Source organism: Rhinatrema bivittatum, chromosome 13, assembly GCF_901001135.1.
Source record: "Rhinatrema bivittatum chromosome 13, aRhiBiv1.1, whole genome shotgun sequence".
Lineage (NCBI taxonomy): Eukaryota > Metazoa > Chordata > Amphibia > Gymnophiona > Rhinatrematidae > Rhinatrema > Rhinatrema bivittatum.
Window position 1 is genome coordinate 42362153 of NC_042627.1, and position 22104 is coordinate 42384256.

The following is a 22104-nucleotide window of genomic DNA, read 5'->3' on the forward strand; positions in this document are numbered from 1 at the left end:
TAAGCGGTGGGATAATTTTGTGACTAACAACAGTACACATCAAGATTCACCAATATTGTTTTGGGAGACTGCCAAGGTGGTGCTATATGGGGATATGATTTCTTATGTTGTAGCCAAGAAGAGGGCCATGACAACCAAATCAGTAATCTTGGAATAACAATTTATTTAGATAAATTGAAGGTACGAACAAGTTGCAAGCAGAACAAATAGGGATACATTTCTTGATACACAGTTGGCTTTAAACACGCTGCTTCAGAGGGTGAAAAAGGGAACTATGTACTACAAGTGTAAGTTCTACCAACATGGTAATAAAATGGGTAGATCTCTTGCTAATCTCAGAAGAAATTGGGAGCATACTAGGTATGTTACAGCACTGCGAAATGGAGCAGGGCATCTGGTGAATTCGGGAAAGGATATTAGTTTGGCTTTTAGAGAGTATTATCAATCCCTGTAACACAGCCACTCCAAGTAACCCACAAGATATAAAAAGCTATCTTAGTTTAGCTCACCTCCCTCAAATCGCGAAGGATCAATTAAGGTCTTTATAAATCAACCAGTGCAATTGCAGGAGACTGTGCAAGGAATTAAAGAAGCTAAATTATTGAAGGCCCCAGGTCCAGACAGTTTTTCTGCCAAATTTTACGAACTAACAACCCAAAAAGTCATAATCCCACCGGGAAAAATGTTTGAGCAATTAACTGAATTAGGATGCTTCCCATTAGTGTCCGATAGAGTGGGATTACAGTGCTGCCAAAAAAAGGTAAAGACCCAACTTCTCCAGCATTATACTGTCCAATTATCTTTATTAAATTTTGATATCAAGTTATTGGTTAAGATAATGGTGAACTGGTTGGCAATAGTGTTGCCAGCTATTATTGGCGAAGACCAAGTAGATTTTATTCAGGATTGCTCACTGATAGTGAATATCCATAAGATTCTATCCTCTTTAGAAAGTAGCAAATCAAAACAGATATCATCTTTGTTGCTAAGCCTTGATACAGAAAAAACATTTGACAGGCTGGAACGGACTTATGTCCCAAGCGCTGAAGGCATTCAATATACAAGGATATTTTGCTCAAGTTATTCATGCATTGTATAGTGACCCAGAAACCTGTGTCATGATCAATGGTTATAACTCAATGGATATACATTTGAGTAGAGGGACTAGACAGGGGTGTCCATAATCCCCATTATTATTTATTCTATCTTTAGAGCCACTTCTTTTGAAAATTCAAGCAAATGTTTCAATTAAGGATGTCCCGATAGGGGCGTGTGCAGGGCAAATTTTTAAACTGTTGGTTTTTGCAGGCCCTCCTAAGGGAATTTGCTATTTATGGTAAGCAAGGATTTAAATAAACAATGGATAAATACGAAGTGCTCCCTACTTTGAATCAAGTAAGAGAAGACTTGGGAGAGGGCTTTCCCATGAGGTGGGTGAATGATTCATTTACATATTTGGGAATAATCTTGCATATTGATCCTGCACAGCTATACAAAGTACATTTTCAGAAATTGATGGAGAACTATAAAGTCTTTACGGAATTGTGGAGATTTACCGTTATCTTTGGCTGGTAGCATAATTCTCTTTCAGATGATTATGTTGCCCAAATGGCTTTATATGCTTCAAATGGTACCGTGTTTTATGACAAAAAGGTATATAGGCCAGTTTGAAAGATTGCTACAGTGTTATTTGTGGAAAAAGGCAAAACCAAGGATAGCATTGGCTAAATTGACCCAGAAACTGGAAGGGTATGGGAATGGCAGACCTGAAGATGTATAATGTAGCCTGTAATCTGAGCCATAGAGCTGATGGGCTACTGGAGACCCGATTTTATACTCCAATAAGAATGGAACAGTTTATTGGTCTCTTTTAATCTTGGTTATGTTTTACATTCCATGCCCGCAACTATGCCTAATCATTTTAAGGGTAGTCTACTGGTCGAGCCATTGATCGGTGCTTGGAGATATTTATGCTTGATGCTTCATTTAAAGAGCTATTTCGCAGCTGCTGACGATAAGAGGCAATGAGCAATTTAAACATGGGCCCTAAAATTGGATTTTTGTAGAGTGGACTCATTAGAGAATGAGAGTGATATCAATTTTTGAATGAGGGGAACTTGTAAAATCTTTTCAAGTCCTGTCCACAGAGTTTGACTGTATAAAAATGCTTTTTATCCCATATTTGCAATTTAAACCTTATATTCAATCCCTTAAGGTACAAGATTGGGCAAGTGAAAGCAGGGAATTTCTTTCAGATCTGTTTGATGTGGAAGATCTGATCTGGCACAGTATATCTTCTCTTTAATTGCACTCTGAAGAGAAAAAAGCCCAGTATAGAGTATGGGCAGACTCTATGAGCTTGGAAATCAGAACTTGAGCTAGATTTGACAGAAGATCAATATGCACAATGCTTTAAGAGAATACAGTCTCACACATGTAAATTAGGGCTGCGTGAGGTACAATATAAATTTCTCATGCGATACTATTTCCCTCAAAAATTGGCTTTTGTTATGAGAATAACATTGTCAGATATTTATACTACATGTAATACCATGCCAGGAACCTTGGGTCATCAATTTTGGATATGTCCTAAGACATGTCAAATATAACAAAACAGAGGTGCAGGAAATTCAATAGATATAAATATTGTCTTTAAAATTTCATTTTATATTCTATATTCCTATTTTAATATTTTTTATAAAAAAAAGTGGTATCAAAGAATGGAAATGCATACATTTAATAGAGAAATATGGTATCAGAGCAACAGGTGCAAAGATTTAATAGACTGTCTCTTGCCTGCAATGGGCTTCAGGCAGTATCAGTGTGGAAGTACCAATAAATCAAATTACTTGCCATAAAACCTTTATTTAAAAAAAAACAAAACCAAACCAACCCTTTTATTCTTATGCCCCAATTTTTTTTTTATATTTTTGTTTATGTATGTACCAAACCTGGAATCCCAATTTCCCAGAAATTATGGAAACAAATCTTAAAGCTTCTCTATAGAGATCTATAGTATATCCTTGTTATATCCAGCATATCCTTGTTATTACGTTAAACCTCTGCCTTCTGGCTATTTCAGTTCCCAAGTTCACACGACCTTGTTTTATTGTAACTTTGCTTCTTCCTCAATGTTAATGTTATAACTCCCTTGTTCCATGTGAACCGATATGATTTGATCTGTATCTTGAATGTCGATATAGAAAAGAGTTAAATAAATTTGATTCATATTGGAGAATGTTGAGATTACTTACCTGATAATCTCCTTTTCCTTAGTGTATGCAGATGGACTCAAAACAAATGGGTATTGTGTGCTCGTGCTAGCAGTTGGAGACGGATCTGACGTCAGCACGGGTACATATACCCCCACAGGAAGTGTAGCTATTCAGTAATCTTCCTAGCAAAAGCTTTATGGATATATGTGTGACTGACCGACCGATTAATCAACATGATTACCCTGACCAATTGATGGTACCTGGAGACCGCCAGTGTTCTCAACCGGAAGGCGTTGACACCCAGCAGGGTGGAAGCCCTATTATAAGCAAAACATGGCTTACCGTGAGTCGGCGAATCTCCATGTATACCGGCAGCCGGGCGGGATGCTGAGTCCATCTGCATACACTAAGGAAAAGGAGATTATCAGGTAAGTAATCTCAACATTTCCTAGCGTGTCGTGTAGCAGATGGACTCAAAACAAATGGGATGTACAAAAGCTGCTCCCGGACTGGGCGGGAGGCTGCCCGAGGACCGTGTAGGATCGCCCTCGCAAATGCTGTGTCCTCCCTGGCCTAGACGTCCAGACGGTAGAATCTGGAGAAGGTATGGAGGGAGGATCACGTCGCCGCTTTGATTATCTCTGCAGGCGACAGCAGCTTAGCTTCTGTCCAAGAGGCTGATTGTGCTCTGGTAGAATGAGCCTTGACCTGTAGAGGTGGTGGTTTTCCTGCCTCTACGTAGGCTGCCTTGATAACTTCTTTAATCCAGCGGGCGATGGTTGGCCGTGAGGCTGCTTCCCCTTGCTTCTTCCCGCTGTGCAGGACGAACAGGTGGTCCGTCTTTCGTACTGCTTCTGACATTTCCAGGTATCTGGACAGCAGTCTGCCGATATCGAGATGGCGTAGCATTCGACCTTCCTCCGACTTCTTCAAACCTTCCGTGGTAGGCAAAGATATGGTTTGGTTGAGGGTGAAAGTGTGAGACCACTTGGGTAAAAAGGAGGGAACTGTACGAAGATGGATGGCCTCTGGAGTGATTCTGAGAAATGGATCACGACAGGATAGTGCTTGTAGCTCTGAGATGCGGCGTGCTGAACACACAGCCAGCAAGAACACCATCTTCAAGGTTAGCAAATGGAGGGACAGGCCTCGAAGGGGCCTGAAGGCGGATCCCGCTAGAAATTCCAATACTAGGTTGAGGTTCCACAAGGGCACTGGCCACTTCAGTGGCGGGCGAATGTGTTTAACTCCTTTCAGGAAGCGTGAAACGTCTGGGTGTTTGGCAATGGCATTGCCGTCACTCCTGGGACCATAGCAAGACAGCGCTGCTACCTGAACCTTGATGGAGCTGAGGGACAGACCCTTCTAACGTCCATCTTGTAGGAAGTCCAAAATGATAGGAATCTTAGCGGCATGTGAATTGGTGCTGTGAGAGTCGCACCAGGCTTCAAATACTCTCCAGATCCTGATATATGTCAGTGATGTGGAGAACTTGCGTGCTCGGAGAAGTGTATCTATTACCGGCTCCGAATATCCTCTTTTCTTCAGTCTAGCCCTCTCAATGGCCAGACCGTAAGAGAGAATTGAGCTGGATCCTCGTGTAGTATGGGATCTTGCCGCAGCAGGTCCCTGTGTGGAGGCAGGGGTAGAGGATTCCCTGCCAGTAGTCGTCTCATGTCTGCATACCAGGGTCTTCTTGGCCAAGCCGGGGCCACTAGAAGAACTAGGCCTCTGTGCCGCCGAATCTTGTGTATAATGGCGCCCAGCAGGGGCCATGGAGGAAAGGCATATAGCAGGATCCCCTGAGGCCATGGCTGTACCAGGGCATCGATCCCCTGGGATAGTGGATCCAGCCTGCGGCTGAAATATCTGGGTACTTGAGCGTTGGACCTGTCTGCTAATAGGTCTATGCCCGGCGTCCCCCACTGATCCACATTCAACGGGAAAGCTGTGGGCAACAGCTGCCATTCCCCTGGATCTAGGCTTTCTCTGCTGAGGAAGTCTGCCATGGTGTTGTCCTTCCCAGCGATGTGGACGGCGGAGATGTCCTGGAGATTCGCTTCTGCCCAAGTCATCAGGGGGGCTATTTCTAGGGATACCTGTTGGCTTCTGGTTCCACCCTGTCGGTTGATGTATGCCACCGTGGTGGCGTTGTCTGACATCACTCTGACCGCTCTGTTGCAAAGTCTGTGGGCAAATCGCAGGCACGCTAGCCTGACCTCCCGTGCCTCTAGTCGGTTGATGTTCCATCTTGACTCTTCTCTGTTCCACCGCCCTTGGGTGGTGAGTTCCTCGCAGTGTGCTCCCCATCCGTTCAGGCTGGCATCTGTGGTGAGCAGAATCCAGGTTGGGGAGGACATTCTTGACCCCCGGCTCATGTGGCCGGGCTGTTACCACCACCGTAGCTGATTCCGCACTATGGCTGGCAGAGGTAGGCGTATGGTGTAGTTCCGCGATCGTTGACTCCATCGAAATAGAAGGGCGCGTTGCAATGGTCTCATATGAGCCGGCGCCCAAGGCACCACTTCCAGAGTGGATGCCATGAGGCCGAGGACTTGTAGGTAATCCCGAGCTGTGGGCCAGCTGGCGCTCAGCAGGACCTGCAGATGATTCCGGAGTTTGGACTGTCTCTTGGAGGTCAGACTGACCTTGTCGTCCTGGGTGTCGAATTGGACACCTAGGTATTCCAGCAACTGGGATGGCTGTAGGGAACTCTTCTTTATGTTGACTACCCATCCTAGGCTTTCCAGAAGAGCTATAACTCTGTTGGTTGCCCGGTGACTCTCCTCCGGTGACTTTGCCCTGATCAGCCAATCGTCCAGGTAGGGATGGACAAGGATTCCTTCCTTCCTGAGTGCCGCCGCCACTACTACTATTACCTTGGTAAAGATCTGCGGCGCGGTGGCTAACCCGAAGGGTAAAGCCCAGAACTGGAAGTGCTGATTCAGGACTTTGAAGCGTAAATAGCACTGGTGATCCCGATGGATTGGGATATGCAGGTAGGCTTCCGACAGATCTAGGGAGGTGAGAAACTCCCCTGGCTGTACTGAATTCTTGACAGACCGTAGAGTTTCCATGCGAAAGCTGGGGACCCGTAGGTGACGATTGACTGACTTGAGGTCCAGGACGGACCTGAAGGTGCCCTCCTTCTTGGGTACTATGAAATAAATGGAATAATGCCCAGAAGTTACCTCTTCCGCAGGTACTGGGATTATGGCTTTTAGGGCCAGGAGCCTCTGTAAGGTCACTTCTAGTGCCACTATCTTGAGTGGCGAACAAGGAGATTCCACAAACTTGTTTGGCGGAAGCCAAAAGAAATCCAGGTAATATCCTTCCCGGATGATGGCGAGGACCCACTGGTCCGAAGTGATCTCGACCCACCTGCGGTAGAAGAGGGTTAGCCTGCCCCCTATGGCTGCTACCCTCGGATGGGTCGGCTGATTGTCATTGTAGGTTACGGCCGGGGCCAAAACCCGGGCAGGTTCTCTTCTTGGTGTGCTTAGCCCGAAAGGGCTGGTTCCTGGCCTGAGAACGAGGTGCTTGATAGCGAGACCTGTAGGGGTTGAAGCGCTGCGAGATTCTACCTCTGGCTGGTCTAGAAACAGAACGCTGGCTCCTCCTCGACCTGTCTTCTGGTAGACGGGGTAATGGAGATGCACCCCATTTAGTAGCCCAGTTCTCGAGGTCGCTGCCGAACAGTAAGAAACCCTTAAAGGGCATTCTTGTGAGTCGTGTCTTGGAGGACGCATCGGCTGCCCAATTGCGTAGCCAAAGCTGTCTCCTGGCTGCCACTGAGGAGGACACTCCCTTGGCTGCCGTACGGACGAGGTCGGAGGCTGCGTCAGTGAGAAATGCGAGAGCTGATTCCATGTCTTCTCCCGGGGTGTTGTTTCTTGCCTGTGATAAACAGGAGCGCGTCACCACGGTGCAGCAAGTCGCGATTCGAAGGGACATGGCTGCTACCTCAAAAGCTTGGTTCAGAATGGTGTCCATGCGTCGGTCATGCGCATCCTTGAGGGCCGCTCCTCCTCCACCGGAATGGTGGTGCGCTTCACAATTGCGCTAACTATGGCGTCTACCCAGGGGCACGCCAGCAGCTCCTTGGACGCCGGATCCAGAGGGTACATGCCCGACCCCCTTTGAATGAGGCCTCCGGTGCCTTCCATTCCAGCTCGATTAGCTGCTGTGCTGCTAGTAGTAGGGGAAAATGGTGAACCGTTTGGCGCAGGCCCTCTAGCAGGGGGTTCTTTATAGGGTCCCCTAAGGGGGTCCTGGCCCGGAATGGCCAGCTCCGATAAGCATTGTGAGACCAGGCCTGGCAGATCTTCTTTCCGAAAGAAGCGTCTCATGGTCCGATATGGTTCTATCTCAGAGGGAAGTTCACCCTCCTCGGGGGGGCTCCTCACTTACCTGGGAATAATCCGAATCCCCATAAGCGGGGCTGTCGGGTGGTGAGTGGCTGCGCCTAGGTCTCGAGGGTCCAGGGACCGGATCAGCCGGAACGGGAGGACCCATTCGAGGAGCAGACTGCATCTGGACAAAGGCGTGAATCCCCTTAAATAATTCCACCCAGGAAAGCGAAGTCGGATCTGGCTCTCGGGTTCCCTGGCTGCTCGCCGCGGCCTGTGAAGTCCGGTGTATCCCTGAGGAACCGCTGGGCTGGGACCGGTCTTGTCCTGGAACTCCCATGGCTTCTTCACATTGGGCACATAGGAAGTCTGCTTCCTCGCTCTGTGTGGCTCTGAGGTTGCATGCTGAGCAGAGGCTTAGAGCGTTCATGCCTGATTCTGGAGGTGCCGGCTCTGCGGATGCATGGGCTTTCTTATGCTCCCATTCACCTGAAATGCGGCATCGCCCAACGATGTGCGCCTAATATGTGCGCTTAACAGCATGTGCCTAGAACGGGCATCTTATAAATCTGCGCCTAGAAATGGGCGTCTTAGAAAGTGCGCATATCCTAGTAGCGTGCGCTAACAACGTGCGCCTATCGCGTGCGCGAACGTGCGCCTATCGCGTGCGCGAACAACGTGCGCCTATCGCGTGCGCGAACAACGTGCGCCTATCGCGTGCGCTTAGCAAGCAAAGTGCGCTTAATTGGAAAAGATGAGTAGGCAGGCAAAATGGCGACCTCCCAGGCGGGCGGCCTTGTAGGCAGGCCCAGTTAGTCCACACTTCCTCGGAGACCAAGTAAAGATGTACGCCTTACCTTGTCTTCGGCGCTTCCTGGCTGCGACCCGGGCGGTCTCCGGCTGCGGGGGGAGAGGGGAATACCTTCACCGCCGTGCTTAAAGAAGTGCACCCGCTGCCTCTAGGCCGCACCCGAACTCGTCTCGCTCGGCGGCCAAGTCCACACCGGGACCGAGGCTGCCTCTAGGCCGCGCCCGAACTCATCTTGCTCGGGGGCCAAGCCGCACCGGAGCCCTTCTCACTCGGGGGCTGGGTCCCTGCCGCGAACCGGCCACCGGACCGAGGCTCTTACCTCCGAGGGACCACGGAAGTCAGCTCGGGAAACTCAACTGGGTGAGTGACCGCCTGGTATCACCACAGTAGTGCGGGGCTCGTCTTCAGTAGGTTTCTTCTATGAATTTAGTCGTTAGAATTTGGAAACATGCTCAGCGAGCGTGGGGTAGCTCCAAACTGCTTTGGAGACGGAAAAACCCTACATCAAATCCATCCTCAGCAGCTGCTATTTCAAGCTGCAAACCCTCAAAAAACTCAAACCCCTACTTTATTTCTCTGATTTCCGTACTGTACTCCAATCTATCATATTTTCGAAAATAGATTACTGCAACGGCCTGCTCCTTGGCCTCCCTGCTACCTACATCAAACCTTTGCAACTACTTCAGAATGCCACTGCACGTATCCTCACAAATGCTAAAAAGAAAGATCACATCACTCCCACCTTCATTGACCTCCACTGGCTTCCTATACAATCACGAATCCTATACAAAACTCTTACCCTCATTCACAAAAGCATCTCCAACGAACATTACAACTGGATAAACCCACCGTTCCTCCCTCGCACCTCCACAAGACCTACTCGCTCCTCCCTGCGTGGAACCCTCTGTGCTCCCCCTATAAAATCAACAAGACTCATCTCTACCACAAACAGAGCCCTTTCTCTTGCAGGCCCCACCCTCTGGAACTCCATGTCCCTTGATCTACGCACTGAAACTTCCACACCCAAATTCAAGAAAAAACTCAAAACTTGGCTTTTCCTACAAGCCTACCCCTCCTCACCCTTGCTTACCAACTCCTCTGCTCAATAATCGCACTGAAAGTATTTGTTGAACCTGTACATAGCGTTTTCTCGTTGTTACTGTTATTTATTTATCCTCCTCTCCCAACTTATTGTTACCCCCATTTCGAACCCAACAACCATTTATTCAGTTTTCTGCTTGTTATTTTGACTGTTCTATGTTCTTTGTAAAGGCTATGCCTAATTATACCGTGTTTTAAGTTATCTGTAAACAGACACGATGTGCAAACGGTTGTCGGTACATAAAACCTTTTAAATAAATAAATAAATAAATTACTGAATAGCTACACTTCCTGTGGGGGTATATGTACCCGTGCTGACGTCAGATCCGTCTCCAACTGCTAGCACGAGCACACAATACCCATTTGTTTTGAGTCCATCTGCTACACGCTAGGAAAGTGTTCTTGCTCTTTTGTATGACTAAGATATGTCAATACTGGAAGTTTATTGTCAATTATATTCAACACCTAACAGCTGTAATATTGCCCTTTCAGCCTAAGATACTCCTTTTTGATAATCTGCATGGAATTGCAACTGGACAAAAATTTGTAAGACTTTGGATGCGTAAGATCTTGGTAATCGCAAAAAAAAGTTATACTGCGGTGTTGGGGGGAAAATCCATAGACGATTGTACAATGGAGGAATCAAGTTTATAATGTAGAGATTACTTACCTGATAATCTCCTTTTCCTTCGTGTATGCAGATGGACTCAAAACAAATGGGTATAGTGTGCTCGTGCTAGCAGTTGGAGACGGATCTGACGTCAGCAAGGGTACATATACCCCCACAGGAAGTGTAGCAATTCAGTAATCTTCCTTGCAAAAGCTTTATGGATATATGTGTGACTGACCGATCGATTAAATGACCAGGATTACCCTGACCAATTGATGGTAGCTGGAGACCGCCAGTGTACTCAGCCGGAAGGCGTCGACACCCGGCAGGGTGGATGCCCTATATAAGAAAACATGGCTTACCGTGAGTCGGCGAATCCCCATGTATACCGGCAGCCGGGTGGGATGCTGAGTCCATCTGCATACACTAAGGAAAAGGAGATTATCAGGTAAGTAATCTCTACATTTCCTAGCGTGTAGCAGATGGACTCAAAACAAATGGGATGTACAAAAGCTACTCCCGGACTGGGCGGGAGGCTGCCCGAGGACCGTGTAGGATTGCCCTCGCAAATGCTGTGTCCTCCCTGGCCTGGACGTCCAGACGGTAGAATCTGGAGAAGGTATGGAGGGAGGACCACGTCGGCGCTTTACGTATCTCTGCAGGCGACAGCATCCTAGTTTCTGCCTAAGAGGCCGATTGCGCTCTGGTAGAATGAGCCTTGACCTGTAGAGGTGGTGGTTTTCCTGCCTCTATGTAGGCTGCCTTGATAACTTCTTTAATCCAGTGGACGGTGGTTGGCCGTGAGGCTGCTTCCCCTTGCTTCTTCCCGCTGTGCAGGACGAAAAGGTGGTCCATCTTTTGTACTGCTTCTAACATTTCCAGGTATCTGGACAGCAGTCTGCCGATGTCGAGATGGCGTAGCGTTCGACCTTCTTCCGACTTCTTCAAACCTTCCGTGGTAGGCAAGGATATGGTTTGGTTGAGGTGAAAGTGTGAGACCACTTTGGGTAAAAAGGAAGGAACTGTGCGAAGATGGATAGCCTCCGGAGTGATTCTGAGAAATGGATCACGGCAGGACAGTGCTTGCAGCTCTGAGATGCGGCGTGCTGAACACACAGCCAGCAAGAACACCATCTTCAAGGTTAACAAACGGAGAGACAGGCCTCGAAGGGGCCTGAAGGCGGATCCCGCTAGAAATTCCAACACTAGGTTGAGGTTCCACAAGGGCACTGGCCACTTCAGTGGCGGGCGAATGTGTTTGACTCCTTTCAGGAAACGTGAGACGTCTGGGTGTTTGGCAATGGTGTTGCCGTCACTCCTGGGACCGTAGCAAGACAGCGCTGCTACCTGAACCTTGATGGAGCTGAGGGACAGACCCTTCTGAAGTCCATCTTGTAGGAAGTCCAAAATGATAGGAATCTCAGCGGCATGTGAATTGGTGCTGTGAGAGTTGCACCAGGCTTCAAAAACTCTCCAGATCCTGATATATGTCAGTGATGTGGAGAACTTGCATGTTCGGAGGAGTGTATCTATTACCGGCTCCGAGTATCCTCTTTTCTTCAGTCTAGCCCTCTCAATGGCCAGACCGTAAGAGAGAATTGAGCTGGATCCTCGTGGAGGATGGGGCCTTGCCGTAGCAGGTCCCTGTATGGAGGCAGAGGTAGAGGATTCCCTGCCAGTAGTCTTCTCATGTCTGCGTACTAGGGTCTTCTTGGCCAGTCCGGGGCCACTAGAAGAACTAGGCCTCTTGCCGCTGAATCCTGTGTACAATGGCACCCAGCAGGGGCCATGGAGGAAAGGCGTATAGCAGGATCCCCTGAGGCCACGGCTGTACCAGGGCATCGATCCCCTGGGCTCGAGGATCCCGCCTGCGGCTGAAATATCTGGGTACTTGAGCGTTGGACCTGTCCGCTAATAGGTCCATGGCCGGCGTCCCCCATTGATCCACAATTATCTGAAAGGCTGTGGGCGACAGCTGCCACTCCCCCGGGTTTAAGCTTTCCCTGCTGAGGAAGTCTGCCGTGGTGTTGTCCTTCCCGGCGATGTGGACGGCGGAGATGTCCTGGAGATTTGCTTCTGCCCAAATCATCAGGGGAGTTATTTCTAGGGACACTTGTTGGCTTCTGGTTCCGCCCTGTCGGTTGATGTATGCCACCGTGGTGGCGTTGTCTGACATCACTCTGACCGCTCTGTTGCGAAGTCTGTGGGCAAATTGCAGGCACACTAGCCTGACTGCCCGTGCCTCTAGTTGGTTGATGTTCCACCTTGATGCTTCTGTTCCACCACCCTTGGGCGGTGAGTTCCTCGCAGTGTGCTCCCCATCCGTTCAGGCTGGCATCTGTGGTGAGCAGGATCCAGGTTGGGGAGGACATTCTTGAACCCCGGCTCATGTGGCCGGGCTGCAACCACTACCGTAGCTGATTCCGCACTCTGGCTGGTAGAGGTAGGTGTATGGTGTAGTTCTGTGATCGTGGGCTCCACAGAGATAGAAGGGCGCGTTGCAATGGTCTCATATGAGCCCGCGCCCATGGCACCACCTCCAGAGTGGATGCCATGAGGCCGAGGACCTGTAGGTAATCCCAAGCTGTGGGCTGGCTGGCGCTCAGCAGGACCTGCAGATGATTCCAGAGTTTTGACTTTCTCTTGGAGGTCAGGCTGACCTTGTCTTCCTGGGTGTCGAATTGGACCCCTAGGTATTCTAGCGACTGGGACGTCTGTAGGGAATTCTTGTTTATGTTGACTACCCATCCTAGGCTTTCCAGAAGAGCTATAACTCTGTTGGTTGCCCGGTGGCTCTCCTCTTGTGACTTTGCCCTCATCAGCCAATCGTCCAGGTAGGGATGGACGAGGATTCCTTCCTTCCTGAGTGCCGCCGCTACTACTACTATGACCTTGGTAAAGATCCGCGGTGCGGTGGCTAACCCGAAGGGTAAGGCTCGAAACTGGAAGTGCTGATTCAGGACTTTGAAGCATAAATAGCGCTGGTGATCCCGATGGATTGGGATATGCAAATAGGCTTCCGACAGATCTAGGGAGGTGAGAAACTCCCCTGGCTGTACTGCATTTTTGACAGACCGCAGAGTTTCCATGTGAAAGCTGGGGACCCGTAGGTGTCGGTTGACTGACTTGAGGTCCAGGACGGGCCGGAAAGTGCTCTCCTTCTTGGGTTCTATGAAATAAATGGAATAATGCCCAGAACTTATCTCCCCTGCAGGTACTGGGATTATGGCTTTTAGGGCCAGGAGCCTCTGTAAGGTCACTTCTAGTGCCGCCTTCTTGAGAGGTGAACAAGGAGATTCCACAAACTTGTCTGGCGGAAGCCGAAGAAAATCCAGGTAATATCCTTCTCGGATGATGGCGAGGACCCACTGGTTCGAAGTGTTCTCGACCCACCTGCAGTAGAAGAGGGTTAGCCTGCCCCCCTATGGCTGCTACCCCCGGATGGGTCGGCTGATTGTCATTGTAGGTTGCGGCTGGGACCAGAACCAGAGCCGGTTCTCTTCTTGTTGTGCTTAGTCCGAAAGGGCTGGTTCCTGGTCTGAGAACGAGGTGTTTGATAGCGAGTCTTGTAAGGGTTGAGGCGCTGAGTGTTTCTACCTCTGGATGGTCTAGAAAAAGAACACTGGCTCCTCCTCGACCTGTCTTCTGGTAGACGGGGTAATGGGGAGGCACCCCATTTACTAGCCCAGTTCTCGAGATCGCTGCCGAACAGTAGGGAACCCTTAAAGGGCATTCTTGTGAGGCGTGTCTTGGATGAAGAGTCGGCCACCCAATTTCGTAGCCAAAGCTGTCTCCTGGCTGCCACTGAGGATGACACTCCCTTGGCTGCCGTACGGACGAGGTCGGAGGCTGCGTCAGTGAGAAATGCGAGAGCTGAGTCCATGTCTTCTCCCGGGGTGTTGTTTCTAGCTTGCGATAAACAGGAACGCGTCACCAGGTCGCGATTCGTAGGGACATGGCTGCTACCTCAAAGGCTTGTTTCAGAATGGTGTCCATGCGCCGGTCATGTGTATCCTTGAGGGCCGCTCCCCCCTCAACCGGAATGGTGGTGCGCTTCACTATTGCATTAACTATGGCGTCTACCTTGGGGCACGCCAGCAGCTCCTTGGACGCTGGGTCCAGAGGGTACATGCCTGACAAGGCCCGACCCCCTTAAATGAGGCCTCCGGTGCATTCCATTCCAGATCGATTAGCTGCTGTGCTGCTTGTAGGAGGGGAAAATGGTGAGCCGTTTGGCGCAGGCCCTCTAACAGGGGTTCATTTTGTGGTCCCCTAGGGCGTCTTGGCCCGGAATGGCCAGTTCTGATAGGCATTGGGAGACCAGGCCTGGAAGATCCTCCTTCCGAAAGAAGTGTCGCATGGTCAGATATGGTTCTATCTCCGAGGGAAGTTCACCCTCCTCGGGGGGCTCTTCAGTTTCCTCGGAGCAATCCGAATCCCCATAATTGGGGCTGTCGGGTGGCGAGTGGCCGTGCCTAGGTCTTGAGGGTCCAGGGGCCGGATCAACCAGAACAGAAAGACCCCTTCGAGGAGCAGACTGCATCTGGACAAAGGCGTGAATCCCACCCAGGAAAGCGAAGCCGGATCTGGCCTTAGGGGCACCAGGTCTCTCGGGTTCCCTGGCTGCTCACCGCGGCCTGCTAAGTCCGGAGTGTTCCCTGAGGAACCGCTGGGTTGGGACCGGACCTGGCCCGGAACTCCCATCGCCTCCTCACATTGGGCACATAATGAGTCTGCTTCCTCGCTCTGTGTGGCTCTGAGATTGCATGCTGAGCAGAGGCTTAGAGCTCTTATGCCTGATTCTGGAGGTGCCGGCTCTGCGGACGCATGGGCTCTCTTATGCTCCATTTCGTCTTATTTCCTCCCAGCCAGAGTATGCACCTTGAAATATGTGTCGCCTAATGATGTGCGCTTATCAAAGTGCGCTTAAAAGCATGCGCCTAGAACAGGCGTCTTATGAACGTGCGCCTATAAACGGGCGTCTTATGAACGTGCGCCTATAAACGGGCGTCTTACGAATGTGCGCCTATGAACGGGCGTCTTACGAATGTGCGCCTATGAACGGGCGTCTTACGAATGTGCGCTTATCCCAGTAGCATGCGCTTCGTCAACATGCGCCTATCGCGTGCGCTAAACAACGTGCGCCTATCTCAGCGTGCGTACAGCAACGTGCGTCTAGGCGGCGAAGGCGAGTAGGCAGACAAAATGGCGACCTCCTTGGCGGGCTGCCTCGTAGGCAGGCCCAGTTAGTCCACACTTCCTCGGCGACTACAGTAAAGATGTACGCCTTACCTTGTCTTCGGCGCTTCCCGGCTGCGACCCGGGCGGTCTCCGGCTGCGGGGGGAGAGGGTGAGTACCTTCACCGCCGCGCTCGAGGAAGTGCACCCGCTGCCTCTAGGCCACGCCCGAATTCGTCCGCTCGGGGGCCAAGTCCATGCCGGGACCGAGGCTGCCTCTAGGCCGCGCCCGAACTAGTCTTGCTCGGGGCCCAAGCCGCGCCCGAGCCCTTCTCACTCGGGAGCTAGGTCCCTGCCGCGAACCGGCCACCGGACCGAGGCTCTTACCTCCGAGGGACCACGGAAGTCAGCTCGGGAAACTCAGCTGGGGGAGTGACAGAGTGGTATCAACGCAGGAGTGCGGGGCTCGTCTTCAGTAGGTTTCTTCTATGAATTTAGTCGTTAGAATTTGGAAACACGCTCAGCGAGCGTGAGGTAGCTCCAAACTGCTTTGGAGACGGAAATTACTGAATTGCTACACTTCCTGTGGGGGTATATGTACCCGTGCTGACGTCAGATCCGTCTCCAACTGCTAGCACGAGCACACTATACCCATTTGTTTTGAGTCCATCTGCTACACGCTAGGAAATGTGTTTTTATGTGAAAAGTATGTGGACAAAAGATATCTGAATAGCAAAAAAAGAGAATCTCTTTACAGGTCTGGAATCCATATAGTCAATCTTTGCCGCATAGGACTGTGTTAACCCTCAAGTTTTATGGCATATGGAATACATACGAACTTCATGGTATAATGCACTCTAGGGAAGGAGGGAAGGGGGGGGGGGGGGGGATCTGCTGCGATGGGAATTTTTTTTGTAGACGGGGTACTGGGAAGAACCAACCAGGGCACATGATTATATTTTGTATGTTTATATTCTTGTTGATAATGTTGAAAATTAATAAAAAATTTAAACATAAAGGCAAGTAATATCAGGGAGGCAAGGGACATTTGGTAGATCAACTCCTCATGTCTCAGAACATCATCATGGGATAGGACAGGAATAATATTGCTCCTTACAGAACTATCAAAAGGATTATTAAAATGAAACTTACATTGGTTGATTAAACTAAGTATATTTCAGCAGGTAAATAATTCAGTTAAAATGAATGAGCTAGGATAATATTGGCTGAATCTCCATGCACTTCCAACTGAAATGCTCAGAACAATTATTTGCTGCAGAATATAGCAATACAAATACATAAATTCTAGCAACTGCTGTAAAAGTAATCAATTTGTTGATTTTTGAAAATGTAAGAGCTGAGTAAATATTTTAATGTTGGAAAAACGATGGCACATGAAACTTCAGCTACCAGCACAGCAGTTTAGTCCAGAATAGGTTGCCAGATGTGAATTAAAAAAAAATAAATCCCAAGTCAACAATGAGGCCACAAACAAGCAGCAAATAGTTCTGACTCACTGAATGGACGCACCATTTTTTAATATATGCTAGAAATGGTTAGAATCATTATACTAAGTCTATAACGTACGTTGGGTGTTGCATCATTCTTCTTCTCTGGACCTCCATCCTCTGAATCACTTCATGGGGGTGAAGCCTCTGCGTTGTTGGTGCTGTAGCAGGGATATGGTGTGTTGGGGGAAGGTGCTGTGGAATTGGAGCTGTTGTGCTGGTTAAATGATGAGTAGGGGGAGGTGGAGGGGGTGGGACAGGATGAGCAGAGGCATGAGTGGGGATGGGAGGGTGAAAGGGGTGTACTGGATGAGCAATGACATAATCAACCTGAGGAGGAGGCTGTGGTTGTGGTGGTGGGTTGCCATGTGAGTGTGGACATGCTGAAGCCTGGTGATGCAGAGGTCTTGTTAAAGAGGCATCTGAAATAAAGCAAAAAAATGACCTGAATATATTCCAAATCAAGCACATAAAACACTATGTATAAACCAAACATTTTTATATCAATGCCACATACAAGGTGTTCCCTTCTACTCAAAAAAAAAAAAAAAACTAATACAAAGAAAATGGTTCAAGTTCCTGGGAAAAATTAAGAGTTAAGTCACTCCCTTCACTCAATCGAGCTGATACAATATTGGCACGTGAAAAACCGGCACTCATGATTGAGCACCTGCTCTCCTAACGCAACCTCTCCTGGGTCCCCAATTTAATATGTAAATGGACTGCTGCGCTGAAAAGGAGGCATTGGGGAAATTATGCATCCCTAGCCCCTTTTTGTGTGTGTGTTTTTTTTGACTTGGTAGTTTCCTCTTGCTTCTTTGGTTGCCCAGGAGAGGTGGCTGTCAGTGTGGATTAGGAAAACGGATACTAAATTTTACGAGCGTCCCTTTTCCTAACCTGATCGCCGGCTACTTTTTAAAAAAATTTTTTTTTCCCTTACTCCTTTTTTGGTTCCTCCCGCTTAGTATCGCCACAATATTAAGTCGGAAGAACTTCCTCAAGAATTAACGCCTGCTCCGAGGCAGGCGTTAATTTGAGAGTAAAAATGGGCATGTCAGACATACTTTTTTTTGCATAAGTGGGTAACAGCTAATAGCCTCATCACCATGAATTTACGTGATGAGCACTATTAGCTACGCGCTGGCTTGAACGCACATTTTGGACTAGCTAATCCCCTTATTGAATAAGGGGAATTGGATGCATGTCCAAAATATGCATCCAAGCACGTGTAAAGCTGTGCGCTTGGCTGAAATTTCATCAGCCTGAATGTCAGAATGACCAACTGGTTAAATGTACATTTTTCTAGTGTCAAATTACATACTATGTGTATTTGGCTGTTGTACTTTTGTTTTATGTTTTGAAAAAAATGGACTAAGGGTCAGCCCACTGGCTCAGTGGTAATACTGTTCACTGCTATGTGGAAGGTTGTCAATTCCATTCCCAAATCAGGTCTTTTGCTTTTCGGGTCAGCTAGGGATATCAGAAGCAGCATTTACAGCCTCTACCCTTCCCGACAAGTAATAAGCAGACTAGGTATGTTGGGGGAGGGTTTTATAACATAAGGGAACAAATCCCTGGGTAGTTGCAAATGCAGGTTTAATGGCACCATATCCCAACTGAGCTGAAGGTCCAAAGAAGCAAGAGGAAACTACAAAGTCAAAAAACCACACAAAAAAAAATGACTTAAAGACATAATTACACTAAACAATGCAAATAACATTTAGGAAGTTTATCCCAATATTGTCTCCTGCGAATCAGGAATGGAGAAATTACTTCTCAAAATTTTGTTTTCCTTAGTGTAGACAGATGGACTCAGGACCAATGATTATGCTCCCTGCCAGCAGATGGAGTCAGGTTTCAAAGCTGACATCACCCTTCATACACCCCTGTAGTAGCCTCAGCCCTTCAGTATTCTCTTCAAAAGTCACTATGGACATGCTATTAAAAAAATGATTAAAAACTTGATTAAAAATGGATAACCGTAACTGTACTCAACCAAACAAACACTGAACCCCAGTAAGGTTATAGATGCCCTGATCTAGGGACTGGATGATAGCTTACCCGTAATCTCTTGGAATAGATATTTACTCCATGGGCAAATCCTTAGACCTGTTCTTAGGCAGCCATGGGCGAGATGCTCAATCCCATTTGCCTACACTAAGGAAAACGAAATTATCAGGTAATTAATTTCTCCATTTCCTAGAGTGTAGCCAGATGGTTTTAGGAGCAATAGGATGTACAAAAGCTAATCCCGATCGGGCGGGAGGCCTCCCGCGGTCCGGTTAAAGCACCCTTGCAAAGGCTGCATACTCTCAAGCCTGAATGTCCAGGCGATAAGAACCTGAAGAAGGTGTGCAACAGCAGACTAGCTTCCGCCCATGAGACCGCCTGAGCCCTAGTGGAACAAGCTTTTGAAAAGGTAATGGCTTTCCTGCCTCCACATAGGCTCCCATGGCCACCTCCTTAATTCAGTGAGCTACGGTAGCCCATGAAGCTGGTTCACCCTGCTTCCTTGCACAGTGAAAGACAAACAAGCGGTCCCCTCTTTCGGACAGCTTCTGAAACTTCCAGATACCGCACCAAAAAGCCTACCGACATTCAAATGACAGAGGTGGCTGTATTCTTCCGCATCCTTGTACTTATCTAGGGATAGTAATGTAATGGACTGATTCAAATGAAAGTCCAAGACTACCTTGGGCAAGAAGGATGTAATCCTCCTGGAGTCATCTGGAGGAATGGTTCCTGACATGACATAGCTTGTAGTTCCGAGATGCGACATGCTGAGCATATAGCCACCAGGAACACCATTTTCAAGGTTAATAAACACAAGGAAAGACTCCACAGTGGCCAAAAGGAGGGCCCTGTCAAAAACTACAATACTAGATTAAGTTTCCACAAGGGAACCAGCCACTGTAAGGGTGCCGGAGGTGCTTTACTCCTTTCAGAAAACGGGCCACATCAGGATGAGCTGACAGACGGGTTCTGTGCACCTCACCCCTGAAACAGGAGAGAGCTGCTACCTGAACTTTCAAGGAGTTAAGGGACAAACGTTTATTCAAGTCATCCTGCAAAGATTCCAGAATTAGTGGGATTTTGACTGTCTGAGGGGAAACATCACGTTCCTTGCACCAGGCCTCAAATACTCTCCAGACCTGCAAATATGCTAGGGACGTAGAGAACTTCCGCATGCGGAGTAAAGTGGCAATTACTTCCGCCAAATATCCTTGCTTCCTCAGGCAAGCCCTCTCAAGGGCCAGACCGCAAGACAGAACCGAGTCAGATCTCATGAAGGACCAGTCCCTGCTGTAGCAGGTCCCTTTGTGATGGGAAGCACTGGGGTTTCTCCACAAGGAGTCTCCGCATGTCCAAATACCAAGGACCCCTGGGCCAATCTGGAGCTACTAGTAGGACTAATCCCTGTGCTGCTCGATTCTGCAAATGAGCCTGCCTAGCAGGGGCCATGGAGGGAAAGTGTATAGAAACTTCTCTTCTGGCCAGGTCTGAACAAGAGTGTCGATCGCCAGGGACCACTAATTTCTTCTGCGACTGAAGAATCGGGGAACCTTCATGTTGTGAGATGCGGCAAGCAGGTCAATGGACGAGAGACCCCCAGCGATCTACCACCAGCTGAAAGGCTTTGGTCGACCAGGCCCACTCTCCTGGATCCAGGCTCTCCCTGCTTAGAAAGTCTGCTCTGATGTCTTTTCCTGCAATGTGGGAGGTTAATATCATCTGTAGATGTATTTCCACCCATTCCATAAGGAAGTCTATCTCCTGTGACACTTTCTAGCTTTTGGTTCCACCCTGGCGGTTGATGTAGGCTAACGTTGTTGCGTTGTCCAACATTACGTGGACTGCTTGACCCTGGTGTATGTGGCTGAATTGTAGACACGTCAATCTGACTGCCTGGGCTTCCAGGCAATTTGTGTTCTATAGGGCCTCTTCCTTGGTCCCATGTCCCTGGGCCTTTAGTTCCTGATAGTGAGCTCCCTAGCCCTGGAGGCTCGCATCTGTTGTGAGGACCAGCAAGTTCGGAGAGAACAGGGGAACACCTCTGCCCAGATGAGCTTCCTGCAGCCACCACTGGAGCCGAGAGCATACCTCCATCAGTAAGTGGAGGTAAATCGAATAGTCTTGAGACTGCGGTTCCAGAGTGATAGCAGGGAGCATTGAAGTGGACGCATGTGTGCCCTCGTCCACAGCACTACTTCCAGGGTTGCCACCATCAAACCAAGAATTTGAAGATCGCTCTATACAGTCGGGCATATCGTGTTTATCAAGAGACACACTTGGAACATCAAACTTCCTTATTCACATGATCAGAAGGAAGACCTAACCCTGCTTGGTGTCGACTTGGACTCCAATACTTAATGTATGTTGCTTCTTATTTTTTGGGGTAAGATCAAATGTTATGTCTGAGCTATGAACTAAAGCTGTTTCCCTTCTTAGCCTTTTGATTGAGAATTGTAAAATGAGAGGGGGGGGGGGGGGGGGGAGGAGAGAACCGTAGTCTTACTCTGACGCTGGTCTGAGGCTGTCTGCTAATTTAACTGGTTATAGGTGAAAATAGGCTGGATTAACTTTACCCCACTCTGGTTCACTTCATTTTTATCTGGCTAAATTATAGCTGAATAATGACTTGTCCAGCTATGATTTAGCTGGACATGTGCCCCAATATTCATAAAGTGCCATTTAGCTGGATGGCTTGTGAGTTTGTCTGGCAGATAGCTATGAACACTGATGTCATAGCTCTTACAGAGTTTATGTAATTGATGAAGTAATTTCAGAAGTTCACTTTCAGTTTTAAGTAATGCAATTTGGTCATCTGCAAAGTATTATATTTATTAGACTACGTTCCAAAGGAAAAGGAGGCTTATGAGATCACTGTGTGTGTGTCCTCAACCTTTTTACACCATATTTTCAGGATATGTAAAGGGGACATGAGGTCTGACAGAGTTGCATTTTTTCTAGATCCATGCATATGTGCAGAGGAGACATGCATTTTGGGCTATTTCTCAAATGAAGCCCCTTTTTATCATCATTAGCAGCATGTACCATTCATAATGCAAGAAAACTTGACTGAATCACCCCACTCCTGAGAACTCTACACTAGCTTCTACATTCAAAATCCTGGTCCTTGCATTCAGAGCTCCCAGGAGCCTGGCACCACTATCTCAGTAAATGGTTTACTAGATACACCCTCTTCCAATTGCTCTACTCGCTACTTCACGCCTGCCTAATGGTTCCGACTCCCAAAGAAATCGGAAGCTCAAATACTAGGAAAATATATCTTTCACAGGATAAATCCCCACCCACTGGAATTCTCTGCTAC

General features: G+C 48.4%; 1 protein-coding gene across 1 annotated transcript in view; it reads right to left on the bottom strand.

Moving 5' to 3' along the window:
* Positions 1-22104, bottom strand: part of RNF111 (ring finger protein 111) — a 414145-nt gene that overhangs the window by 38778 nt on the left and 353263 nt on the right. The window contains 1 exon segment of the mRNA XM_029575848.1: positions 16852-17194. Coding sequence (XP_029431708.1) covers positions 16852-17194 — 343 coding nt within the window.